Here is a 13,572-nt window from a genome sequence, read left to right on the forward strand (position 1 = left end):
CCTAGGACCCTCAAGTTCCATCCATGTTGTTGCAAGTGGGAAGATTTCATTTTTTCAGACTGAGTAATATTCCATTATATATATATATATATATATATATATATATATATATATATATATCATCCATCCATCAGTAGACACTTAGGTTGTGTCCGTATCTTGGCCATTCATGCAGTGAACATGGGGATACTTTTTTTTTTCAAGAATGTTTTTGCTTTCTTCAGATAAATACCTGGAGTGGAATTTCTGGATCATATGGTAGCTCTGTTTTTGAGAAACCTCTATACTGTTTTCCACAGCGGCTACACTAATGTACATTCCCATTAACCATGCACGAGGGCTCCCTTTTCTCTACCACCAATGTTTGTGTCTTCCCTTTTGGATAATAGGTACTCTAACAAGTGTGAAGTGGTATCTCACTGTGGTTTTGATTTGCAAATCCCTGATGATTAATGATGCTGAGCAGCTATTCCATTTACCTCTGTTGGCCATCTGTATGTTTTCTTTGGAAAATGTCTATTGAGATTCTCTGCCCATTTTCTAATTGGTTTGTTTTTCGGTTATTGAGTTGTAGGAATTCTTTATATATTATGAATATTACCCCTGATCAGACCTGATTTTCAAATATTTTCTCCCAGTTCATAGGTTGCCTTTTCATTTTGTTAATGGTTGTCTTTGTTCCACAGAAATTTTTTCATTTGCGTGTAGTCTACTTGTTTGTTTTGCCTTTGTTACCTTTGCTTTTAGTGTCAAATCCAAAAGATTATCATCAAAACTGATGTCAGAGAGCTGACTGCCTGTGTTTCTTCTGGAAGTTTCAGTTTCAGGACTTACAATCATGTCTTTTATCCATAAGAAGTTAACCCTTTTTTTTTTTTTCCCATAATGAGTTAACTTTTGTGGATTGGTATAAAATAGTGCTCTGGTTTCATTCTTTTACATGTGTCTGTCCCCAATTTTCCCAACACTGTTTATTAGAGACTGTCCTTTCCCTATTGTATATTCTTGGCTCCCTTGTCATAAATTAATTGACCACATATGCATATGTTCATTTCTAGGCTCTCTGTTCCATTGATGTGTCTGTTTTTATGCCAATAACGTATTGTTTTCATTACTATAGCCTTGTAATGTAGTTTGAAATCAGGAAGTGTGATACCTCTAGCTTTGTTTTTTTCCCAAGATTAGCTTCGGCTATTCAGAATCTCTTGTAATTACGATTTTAGGATTGCTTGTTCTACTTCTGTGGAAAATGTCATTAAAATTTTAGTAGGGATTGCACTGAATCTGTAGATTGCTTTGGGTAGTATGAACATTCTAACAATATTAGTTGTTTTATGAGCATGGAACATCTTTCCATTTATTTGTGTCTTCAGTTTCTTTTATCAGTGTCTTAGAGTGTACAGGTTAAAGTTATTCCTAGGTATTTTATTCCTTTTGATAGACTTATGAGTGGGATTGTTAATTTCTCTTTATGATATTTTGTTATTAGTATATGAAAGTGCAACAGATTTGTGTGAATTGATTTGGTATCTTGCAACTTCACTGAATTCCTTTATTAATTCTTAGAGTTTTTTGGTTCAGGGTTCCCAAATATAATATCATGCCATCTGCAAATAGTGAGTTTTGCATCATATTTGGATGCCTCTTTTCCCTTGTCTAATGCTCTGGCTAGGACTTCTAATACTTTGTTGAATGAAAGTAGTGAGTGTGTGTATCCTTGTCTTGTTCCTGACCTTAGAGGAAAGCTCTCAGCTTTCACCATGGAGTATGATGTCAGTTACGGGCTTGTCATACACGACCTTTTTAGGTTTAAGTATATCCCCGCTATACCCACGTTTTGAGATTTTTTTTGTCATAAATGGATGTTGCTTTTTGTCAAATGCTTTTTCTGCATCTACTGAGTTGATTATATGATTTTTATCCTTCATTTCATCAGTGTGCTGTATCACATTAATTGATTTGCGGATGTTGAACCATCTTTATTTTTTTTTTTTTTGAACCATCTTTATATCCCTGAGACAAATCCCACTTAATCATAGTATATGGTCCTTTTAATGTTTTGTTGAATTTGGTTTGCTCACATTTTGTTGAAGTTTTTTATATCTATGTTCATCAGGGATATTGGCCTGTGATTTTTTTTTCTTGTGGTGTCCCTATCTAGTTTTGGTATCAAGGTGAGTAATGCTAGCCTCATAAAATAAGCTTCAAAGTGTTCTTTTGCTGCTTTTCCTTTTTTGGGAAGAGTTTTAAAAGGGTTTTCTTTGAATGTTCAATAGAATTCACCAGTAAAGTCATCTGTTCCTGGGTTTTTGTTTGAATCAGTAATCACAAACCTCCCAACCATCTCCTTACTAGTTTGTTCAGATTTTCAGATTTTCGGTTTCTTCATGATTCAGTCTTAGTGACTTAGCACAGCAGGTGGCATGCCAGTCTCATAATCATGATTCAGTCTTGGCAAGTTGTATGTTTATGGGGTTTATGCATTTCTTCTTCTGCACAGTTTGTTGATGTGTAATTTATTATAGTAGTCTCAAGATCCTCTATTTCTCTGGTATCAGTTATAATGTCTGCTTTTTCATTTCTGATTTTGAATCTTCTCTTTTTCTTGGTGAGTCTAGCTAAAGCTTTGTCAGTTTTGTTTATCTTTTCAAAGAACCAATTCTTAGTTTCACTGATCTATTTTTTTGTTTCGTGTCTTAATTTTTGTTTTTTTATTTCCACTCTGATCTGTTCCTTTCTTCTACTAATTTTGGACTTTATTTGTTGCCCTTTTCCTAGTTCCTTCAGGTGTAAATTTAGATTGTTTATCTGAGATGTTTCCTGATATGTAGATATGCATTTGTCACTATGAACTTCCCTCTGGGAACTACTTTGTCCACATCCCATAAGCTTCATTCAGTATGTTGTATTTCCATTTTCATTCTTCTGAAAGTATTTCTTGATTTCTCTTGTGACGTCTTCTTTGACCCATGGTTGTTTAGTAGCATGTTATTTAGTCTCCACGTATTTGTGACTTTTCTTGTTTTCTTCTTGTAATTGGGAAGAGATGTTTAATTTCATTTCAGTCATCTTAAATTTATTGAGACTTGTGGTTTTTTTTAATTTATTCATGAGAGACACATCGAGAGAGAGAGAGAGAGGCAGAGACGCAGGTAGAGGGAGAAGCAGGCTCCACACGAAGCTCAATGCGGGACTGGATCCCAGGACCCCAGTATCACGCTGTGGGCCAAAGGCAGGTGCCAAACGCTGAGCCACCCAGGGATCTCCTTAATTTTATTAAGACTTGTGACCTCACATAATGATCCATCCTGGAGAATGTTTTATGTGTGACTGAAAAAGAATGTATATTCCTTTGTTTTGGGATGGAATATTCTGTATATAGCTGTTAAGTCCATCTGGTCTAGTGTGTCATTTAAGGTTGATATTTCCTAATTGACTGTCTGGATGATCTGTCAATTGGTGAAAGTGGGTTATCAGAGTCCCCTTACTATTACCAAATTGCTATTTCTCCCTTTAGGTCTGATTATATTTGCTTCCATATTTAGGTACTCCAATGTTGGGTACATAAATATTTTACAAATGCTATATCCTCTTATTGGACTGACCCCTTTATCATTATGGAATGCCTTTTTTTGTCTTTATTATAGTCTTTTGTTTTAAAGTCTTTTTTGTCTGATATAAGTGTAACTATACCAGCTTTCTTTTGGTTTCCATTTACCTGGAATATCTTTTTTCATTCCTTCACTTTCAATGTGTCCTTACTTCTCAAGTGACTCTCCTACAGGCAGCATATAGACGGGTTATGTTTTTTAACCATGCAGCCACTCTGTCTTTTCATTGGAGAATATAGTCCATTTACATTTAAAATAAATAATGATAGGCATATCCTTTTGGCTCTTTTGTAGTTCTTCTGTGTTCCTTTCTTCTGCTGCTGCTCTCTTCCTTTATGGTTTAATAACTTTCTGTAGTGTTAGGCTTAGATTCCTTTCCCTTTATCCTCTGTGTGTATCTATCATAGGTTTGTGCTGTGTGGTTGCCATGAAGCTTTCCTATAACTTATATTTATTTTCAGTTCATAACAACTTAAGGTTAGAATGCATTCTAAAGTTCTACATTTTTACTCTCCCAACATTTTCTGTTTTTGATGTCACAGTTTACATCTTTTTATCATGTGTATCCCTTACCTAATTACAGTTGACCCTTGAGAAACAAGGGAATATGGTCAAAAATCCATGTAAACCTGACTTCCCAGAAATATTAACTACTGAGAGCCTAGTGTTGACCAGAAGACTTACCAATAACATAAACAGTCATTTCAAATATTTTATATGTTATAGATCTTATATACTATATTCTTACACTAAAGTAAGTTAGAAAAAAGAAAAGTGAAAATCATAAGAAGACACATTTACAGTACGGTCTTTACCAATACCATAAGTTTACCTTGTCTATTTACATGATTAACCATCTATCAGTACCTATCCCAATTTTGTCTAATATGATACAAAACACTGTAGATATTATACACATTGCTAAGACTAGACATCAAAAGTGAAACTGTATCAAAAGTGAAAAAATCTGTACTTATTTACAGATGTAACAATTCATGCATTGATAGTGAAGCAGCAGCAATATGATTGCTCTATGGTAGCCTAGTGGAATTGATACAATTCTTCACAGTAGCCTTGCATATACACTAATGAATAAATCAATAAAAATATTTTATGGCATAAAGTACTACAGTCATATTCATAGTACAGTTTTAGAAACATTGTTACATTTTTAAAAAATCACTTACCTGTGATAATAGGCTGATACAGTTTCTCAGTTACAAGAGTGAGAGGCATGCTTTAATGTAATTCCTTGAAAGCAAAATTATAAAACAGTAAGAAAACTAAAATATTAATTTTATATTAAACATCACTCACAAATGCCTAGGTAAGGACAGGCTATCCGGTTCCATACAAGACTTACACTCTCAGTTTTCTTTCTATATGATGAATACTTTGGCAATGATGATGATGACACAAAAGCATCTCGTACAATTCTTGCTGTAGAGTTATTAGATTTTCACACAAAAACAACAGATAAGTTTATTAACTATATGGCTTGATGATTATTTATTATTCATTAAATGGAAGTGGATCATTGTAAAGGTTCTGCACCCTTGTCTTCACATTGAATAGAGGAGAGGGAAGAAGATGAAGGGATGGCGAAGATGGAAGGGGAGGTGGGAGAGGCAGACATATTCCATGTAACTCTATGGAAATTCATTGTCATTTTTGGCTTTTCTGCTTTTTTTTTTTTTTCCTAAATATGTTTTTATACAGTACTGATCCTTCCACTGTGAACTTTAGTTTTGGGGCCCATATCCTAAAATGGTTCATGTTGTAAAAGAAGTCAGAAGCAGTCTTGGAGAATCAGAACCCTTCTGCCAGACTATCTAATGTCAATTTGTTTTCTGGCACTTCTTCTAAGTCTTGTTCCTCTTCATCTGGCACTGGTTTGGAAGCACTCATCTCCATCAAGTCATCTTCTGTTCATTCCTCTGATGTGGTGTCTATTAGTCTTGGATTTCTCCAGGATCTGCATCTTAAAACCCTTCACCTCCTACCTTTTTTGCCATATTCACAGTCTTTTTCATGATTTCCTTGATTGGCTCTGTCATAAATCCTGTGAGGTTATGTACAACATCTGGACGGTTTTCTTCAGCAGGAATCCATTATTTAGGGCTTGATGGTTTTCATGGCTTTCTCTGTTACAATGATGGCATCTTTGACGGTATAATCCTTCCAGAATTTCATGATGTTCTATCACAGTTCCCTTCTATAGTGTTGACAATCCTTTCCACAGAATACTGTGTGTAATCAGCCTTAGAGGTTCTTATGACCTATTGATCTGGAGGTTGAATTAGAGATGTCCTGTTTGGGTGCAAGTAGACCACTTCGACACCTTTGGTGTTGAACTCATGGGGTTCTGGGTGGCCGGGGCATTGTCCAGTATCAAAAGTACTTTAAAAGGCAATTCCTTACTGGCAAGGTACTTCCTGACTTCATGGACAAAGCATCAATGGGACTAGTCCAGAAAAAGGGTCTTCTTATACAGCCAAAAGTCTGGCAGCTGGTATTGTTTCCCTTCAAGATTCAGGGGTTGGTAGGATTATAGAAAAGGGGAGTTTTCATCCTAAACCAAACTGCATTTGCACAAAATAGTAGTCTGTCCCTTCCTTAAATCCTGCTGCTCACTTCTCTTCATATGGAGTAAATAATAAATGTCTTTTGTGGCATTTTATTCCAGAACAGGGCACTTTCGTCTGCATTAAAAAGCTGTTCAGTCAGATATCCATTCTCCTCAATGATTTTCTTAATGGTGTCTGAGAACTCGTTTGCTGCCTCTTGTTTGGCAGAAGCTGCTTCTCCTGTTATCTTGACATTTTTAAAACCAAACCTCTTTCTAAAATTATCAAACCATCCCTTGCTGGCATTAAATTCTGCAGCTTTAGATCTTTCACCTTCTGTTTGCTTTGAGTTGTCATATAATGACTTTGCTTTTTCTTGAACCATACGAGAGTCTGTAGGAATGCCTTTCTTATTAGCAGTCCTGGACCCACCTAAAAGCCACATTTCTGATAGGAGATAAAAAGTTCTTTCACAAAAAGTACAAGGCTTTTGTGCCTACTGGCACCACTGCGGTGACAGCTTCGTGCATTTCCTCTTCTTTTTCCACAGTGGTCCTTAGGCTACGTTCATTTACCTTGAAATGGCAGGCAACTGCAGCAGCAGACCTCAACCTGTGATACATAGCAAGCAATTCAACTTTTTCGTGTTAGTTCATGTCTTTTCTCTGCTTTTTGGAAACACTTCCAGCATCACTAGTGGCACTGTTAATTGGTTCCAGTGATGTTATTCAAGGTTTATGGTATGGCACTAAACATAATGAAAGTACATGAGAATGGAGAGCAGTTTTTACCCTGATACCCAATTTACTGGTTATATAAGATAAACTGCTCATATGGAGATGATTAGCCTCACATGCATTTTAAATGGCTACATTGAACACTAGGCCTCACTGCAGTAGCAACAGGAGGTGGCTACAAAATTATCACAGTAGTACACTGCACATACCATAGTTAATTTTGTGCAATTATGACTTAATACTGCATCTTTGGTCACATTCCTCTCAACTGTGAGTGTGCCATGTACAGTATGTGCACATTTTGGAAAGTTGTAGCTTTTTATAATAGATTTGTATATATTTTCTGTATTCATGACATCCTAAATTGTTGTTTGCCAGTTTTTGAAATTGTTGCAAATCTTCAAACATTTTTCTGAAATATTTATAGAAAGTCCACATAGAACTATACCCTTGCGGTTCAAAACCTGTGTTGCTCAAGGCTAACTGTAAAACAATTGTTTATTATTTCTGTCTTTTAACCTTCTTACCAGCCTTGTAAGTAATTGATTTACTATTCCCTGCACTGTATGTTCACGTTTTCCAGTAAGATTGATACTTTTATGTTTTCTTTTTACTAATTAGCACTCCTTTTAATATTTCCTGGCAAGGCCAGTCTAGTTGTGTTGAACTCCTTTAGGTTTTTTTTTTAAGATTCATTTATTTTAGAGCACAAACAGGGGAGGGGCAGAGAGAAAGAGAGACAAGGAAACTCCCCACTGAGCAGGGAGCTGAATACAGGGCTCAAAATCCCACAACCCTGAGATCATGACCTGAGCCAAAATCAAGAGTCAGACACTTAACTGACTGAGCCACCCAAGCGCCCCCTTTAGCTTTGTTTTTCTGGAAAACTCTTGATCTCACCTTCAATTCTGAAGGACACCTTTGTTGGGTAGAGGATTCTTGATTTGCAATTTTTTTCTTTCAGCCTTTAAATAGGTCATGCCACTCTCATCTGGACCAGAAAGTTCCTGCTGAAAAGTCTTATGGGGATTCACTTATACATACCAGGTTGTTTGCTGTTTTTAAGATGCTCTTGTCTAACTTTGGGGACTTTAATTATAATGTGTCTTGGTGTGGGTCTTTTTACATTCATCTTATCTGGAACTCTCTGGTCTTCCTGGATCTAGATGTGTATTTCCTTCTCCAGGTTAATAAAGTAGCTTAAGCTATTTTTACTCCTTTTCATTCTTTTTTTCTTTTTGTTGCTCTGATCGGGTGAATTCCATTGTCTTGTATTCAAATTCACCAATCCTTTCTTCTGTTTCATTTGATCTGTTGAACCCCTCTAGTATATTTTTCAATTCAATTATTGTATTCTTTGGCTCTGTGACTTCCATTTGATATTTTCTTACATTTTCTTTTTGTTGACGTTCTCAATGTGTTCATCCATTCTTCTCCCAAGTTCAGCAAGCATCTTTATGTCCATTACCTTGAACTCTTTGTCAGGCAGATTACTTATCTCCCTTTCATTAAGGATTTTTTTTTCTCTGGTTTTATCTTGTTCTTTTGTGTATTACATATTCCTCTGTTTCCTCATTTTTCTGGACTCCTTGCATTGGTCTATCTGTTAGATAAAACAGCCACCCCTCCCAGTCTTGAAGGAGTAGCCTCGTGTGGGAGATGAACTTTATTCAACCCTGCCCTAGCTCTTTCTTGTCTCTCAAACATTTGTTTGTCCAAAAAGCCCATTTCATTTTTAATAGATCCTAGTAGTTGAGAGTGTGCCAAGACCAGTGTCCCAAAGGGGAGCATCTCAGTCAGCACCAGATTTAGGCTGATTATAAGCCAGACCCTCTGGCAGCAGCTCTTGAAGTATGCAAATATATAGTCTTTTGGAATCTCAAATGTAAGCCCCACTGACCACCAGAGCCAGGTGACCTCAAGGTGTCCCCTGGGTGGCAGTCATAAAAACCAGGGTGCTAAATGCATGTAGAAGTTCCTTTCTCAGAGGTAATAGTGAGCCAGAGGAAAGCAGAGGGCAAGCACAAAGATAGCATGCACTGGCTTCTATGTCCCTTGGACACAGCCATGGTCCCTTAGTTATGTGCCAAACCCGAAGCATATCCTTAGACCAAAGCTCTGGAACCAGCAGATAAGCCTCTTTTACAGAAAGATTGGAGTTTGTGTCAGTCTGCTTTCTGTGCAGTGCCCTGCTTTCTGTAGCCTGTCAAGGACCATCCCTCCAATTGTTAAAGTCCCATGGGACCCAGGAATGCAAGCTCCCCTGGCCACCAGAGCCAGGCAGTCAGGGGGTATCCCTTGGATGCCAGCCATAAATACTAGGGCACCAGATGCATATAACAACCTCCTCCTGGCATGCTTGGTAAAAATAAAGATTTCTAGAACTTACTCAAGACCTGCTGAATTTCCATTTTAATACAGAGGTGTAGTTCGGGGATTATATTTTTACCAAACAAACCATATGCTACTATTATTGGACAGATTTGGCTAACATTAAATTATTTTTTGGAGACTTGTATCCACTGGCTCCTTCAAGCCACCATAAGAACCTGGACTTACCATTGTTCTGTCTCTCCTGGACTGTGAGGATACAGCCTGTGGTGTCAGCCAGTCATGTGTTAACTGATTCATTCATTCAGTGAAGAGCAGGTATTGGTTTAGGGGAAGGTGTATTGATGCCAGGCACCTCCTTGTTCTTGCCTTTGGTTCATAAATGCCTTGTTTGCTCTGTTACCTAACTAGGTCCCAGGCTAATCAAAGGCCACATTCTGGGACTATGGGTTTACATTTCTTTTCCTTTCTCTTCAGTCTGTCCACCTCCATTCCAGGGTTCTGCACCCACCCTCCCCAACTGTGACCCACCCAGTAGTGAGCCTGCTATGGAGCCTGGGGTCCTGCTTGTTCATTACACATAAGCTCTAACCCTGGCTCCCATCTGCCCTTTTTCCTTCTGGGCATTCTGCCTCTATTCATACCCATGTTTCTCTTTCTTTCTGCTGCTTCTCTGAAGCAGTATTTTCTTTGGATATCCTGCTTGCCTCGTTCGGTTTCTCCCCTCATCACACCTGAGCTCTCAACCCACTCTTGTGCGCATTCCTCCAGCACCTCCATCCTGCTCACCTTCTCCCCAATGGCAGACATCACTCAGGGATCCTGCCAGCTTCCTCCTGCTGCCATGCCCCCATCTGACTACAGCTGGAATCTGGCTTCCATTTTCTCCATGATGTCACCCTCCAAAGTTGACATGTGAAATGACCAATGTTGCCATCCTGACTTTAGGAGAAAACTTCATGGTAGTGCCCAACTAGGCCCTAACCTTTTCTCCCCATGTGCCTCCAACTTGGGGCCACTCTCCACTGAGTTCCACTGCTCCTGCACCAATAAACCCTTTGTGAAGGCATGTCCACATGTGTCACGTCGAAGTGGACCCTGTCTTTTAGACGTGTACATTCTAAGAGCAATGTAGAAATCGCATGTGTGGTCACGGTCCAGCTGTGGGAGGGAGGGAACGGGCTGCCCTCCTTGAGCCCCTCTCATCCCCTCTTCATGCTTTCCTGAAAGTCAGGCAGCAGCACGGTGACCCCACATCCTAAATGGAGCAACCCTAGTTGGGCTTATCCCCAACCTGGCCTTGTTTCAGCGACTGTCACTGGGCAATGGGGAGGAGCGGCTTCTTTTATACATATGGAAATTCGGGTGCCAGAGATAAAAGGGCAGAAGGGCTGTGAGTGACACACAGAATTGTGTTCCACCTACTTACCCTTGGTGGGAACACGTTTAAATAGATCAGAGCATTTAATATCTGGCAGTATTTGTTGATTTCCATTTACTCATCATTTTGCTAATTTAAGCACATTAATAACTAGCAGCTGTACTTCAGAGCAGTTCTTTATGTAATTTGAAAGGGAAAACAAGCACTAAATATACTCTAGTTTACCAGGCTATCATCATTTGGGAAACTTTTTAACTCCTTGTAAACAGGTATTTCTGGAGTCACTCAGCAACTTTAACTGAGATTTTAGCTTGTGTTGGCATGGATTTTTAGTATCATCACATTCCGAGGGTGGCCTCTCTCCAGGAGTTGCACACTCTGCCCTCGTCCCTGTGCCAGCTCCTGCCCTGTTGAGAGCATGAGCCCAACGACACCCCTGCTCTGTTCTCTGCCTCTGTGAACTTGAGCAGTAGCAGCCCGCGCTCAGATGTCACACAGTGGCTCATTGTGCCTACTCCTCCCTGCCCCAGGCCAAGCGAGGGTTAGTTGTTATGACGGTTTCATGTATTTTTAAAGTTGTCACCTTAGAAGCAGCTCCTGCTATTGGACTGCTCTGATCCAAAACTGATCCCAAGAGTTGCTGCTTATGTTCTTGGGAAGGGGAAGAATGCCAAAATCAACCCTAAACTCACCTTCCTATAGTAACTCCATATGAATAATCAAGCCCCCCCCACCCCAATCTGATTTGGTTTTCACATCACCCTGCAGACACATCCAGCCATGGAAACCAGCAGGCCATCCCCAGGGGACAGGGAGTCCACGGGCAGGTGGGTCAGATCCCAGGGCCCAGTCTAGTAAGAATAAGCCTCATTATCCCTCACGACAGGTATCAACAAGCTTCTCTGGTCTGGCTTCAAAATCCAGAAACAGGCCTCATTGACCTACCCTGAATCCTTGGCTCTGTGGCAGGGAAGCAAGACACTGGAGCTGCCCTGGATCCCACTGTAGACAGACAGCTCCCACAAAGACAGATGCAAAACTAACTTTTCTAAGTCTCACACTACTAGAAATGAGACAGTGGGAGATGATTAAAAAATGAGCTAAGACTGGAGGAAGCCAATTCCTAGTTCATGTCAGCTTTAGAGTAGCCCCTGATGGTCTACTGTACTAGAAACGGATTTTGGGTAACAACTGACTGGTTGTCCTGTGGGCACAAGAAGGATTTTACCTCTCATCTCTTTCTACAGGAGAGTTCTCGGCCTCAGACAGCTCCCTCACCGACGTCCAGGAGACCCGAAGGCCTCCCATGCCTGACCCTGGCCTGATGCCCCTGCCTGACACTGCTGCGGATTTAGATTGGTCCAACTTGGTGGATGCTGCCAAGGCCTACGAGGGTGAGTCCGCTGAAGAGCCAAGCAGGAAAGCGCAGGACTGACAAGGCCAGGCTGAGTTTTGGAGGCAGGGGAGGTGTGAGGCTCTGGTCAGTCTCCATCCACTCTGCTGCTGTGAATACACTGACGGCACATGTACTAAACTGGCACAGCTGGAAACCAGTGGAGCTAACAGCTACTGGGCATGCAGTAGAGGCTCACGCTGTGGGATTCAGTCCAGTGGAGCCTGACGTTCGCTCTACCTAGGAATTCATAGCATGGATGTCTCACCTCCCCATACGTGGGAGGGGCAAGGAGTGGGGGAAGCCCAGCAGTCACTGGAATGAAGAACACAGGTCTAGAGAGAGACCCTTCACCATGTCCTAAGGGTGGCAGTGCTCATGTAGTGCTGCATGTGTTAGGGCCTGGCCCCAGGCTCCACACATGTCGGGGACTCCCTGACCTCTCCCAACTCCATGTGCATTCTCCTGTGCCAGCCCACCATTGGGGTGCCTGCCTCGGTGCAGGCCCTCACACTGCAGCTGCTTTCTCAGACATCCTAAATGCAGTGCTATCTGTGGACGTGGACATAAATGCCTTTTTTCACTCTATGGTCATCATTCTAAATTCTTTGGTGCTAAAATATTCTTCATCAAACAGTGATAGCAGATGAGTGGTTTGGGTTTTGTTTTGTTTTGAATTGCTCATGTTTAAAGAATTAAAAGTGGCTATTCCATCAAGTTACAGTTTTCAGAAGAAATCGAATAGGCAACCATGGAATAGCCCATGAGGCCATCCCCATGTTAGCAGATGGCAATTCCCCAGGACTGCACTTGATTTTAAATTTCAATTTGTTAGTCACTCTCCTTTACAGGAGGTGGCAATAGTTTTGTGTTTTTAATGAGAGGTTTTAAACTTTTGATTTTGGTGTCTTGGCTCAAGTCTTTAAGTTGGGTATATTTTGAAACACGTATGGTTGGACTTTGGCTAAAACCCACTGAGGTAGCCAGGAATCTTGTGGAAAACATACTTCTAGAAGTGCATTTTATATCCTCACGAGTGGAAAAAGCCTTGGTCTGGAAATTTGGCCCAATGCCTGTTTCCAGGGAGACATTTCACAGAATGCTACTTTGATGAGTAAGAAAAAGAGGACTACAGATTGATTCACAACAAGTGTTTTCAAAAGGGCTCTTACAATGCTACTATCCTCTTACCACTTACACCATAATTCTTTCCTCCACGGGTCAGGAGACAGGGTTCCTGATGCAGCCCCACATGTAGATTAGATTTGACTGTCCTTGTGGGCCAGCTGTCGACCTTTGATGGGACTAGACCCAGGACATGGTTCCAAATACTGAACAGCTTCTTCTCTCCCTTCCAGTCCAGAGAGCCTCCTTCTTTGCTGCTAGTGACGAAAGCCACCGGCCCTTGAGTGCTGCATCCAATGGTGACCAGCTTGAGGAGCAGGCTCTGGCCCAGATGAAGTCTTATAGCAGGTTGGTCACCCAGCAGCGAGGTCATCACTCCGCACCGTGTGTCCCCTGCACTCGTGACAGCGAGTGTGGGGAAGAGATG

At 40.5% G+C, this 13,572-nt stretch overlaps 1 protein-coding gene across 1 annotated transcript in view; it reads left to right on the forward strand.

The window, feature by feature from the left end:
- SIPA1L1 (signal induced proliferation associated 1 like 1) overlaps positions 1-13,572 on the forward strand; it is a 387,762-nt gene that overhangs the window by 369,306 nt on the left and 4,884 nt on the right. The window contains exons 24-25 of the mRNA XM_049113648.1: positions 11,875-12,021; positions 13,379-13,493. Of these exons, the coding sequence (XP_048969605.1) occupies positions 11,875-12,021; positions 13,379-13,493 (262 nt within the window). The remainder of the gene's footprint in view (positions 1-11,874; positions 12,022-13,378; positions 13,494-13,572) is intronic.

This window comes from Canis lupus, chromosome 8 (assembly GCF_003254725.2).
Source record: "Canis lupus dingo isolate Sandy chromosome 8, ASM325472v2, whole genome shotgun sequence".
In the NCBI taxonomy this organism is placed as follows: Eukaryota; Metazoa; Chordata; class Mammalia; order Carnivora; family Canidae; genus Canis; species Canis lupus.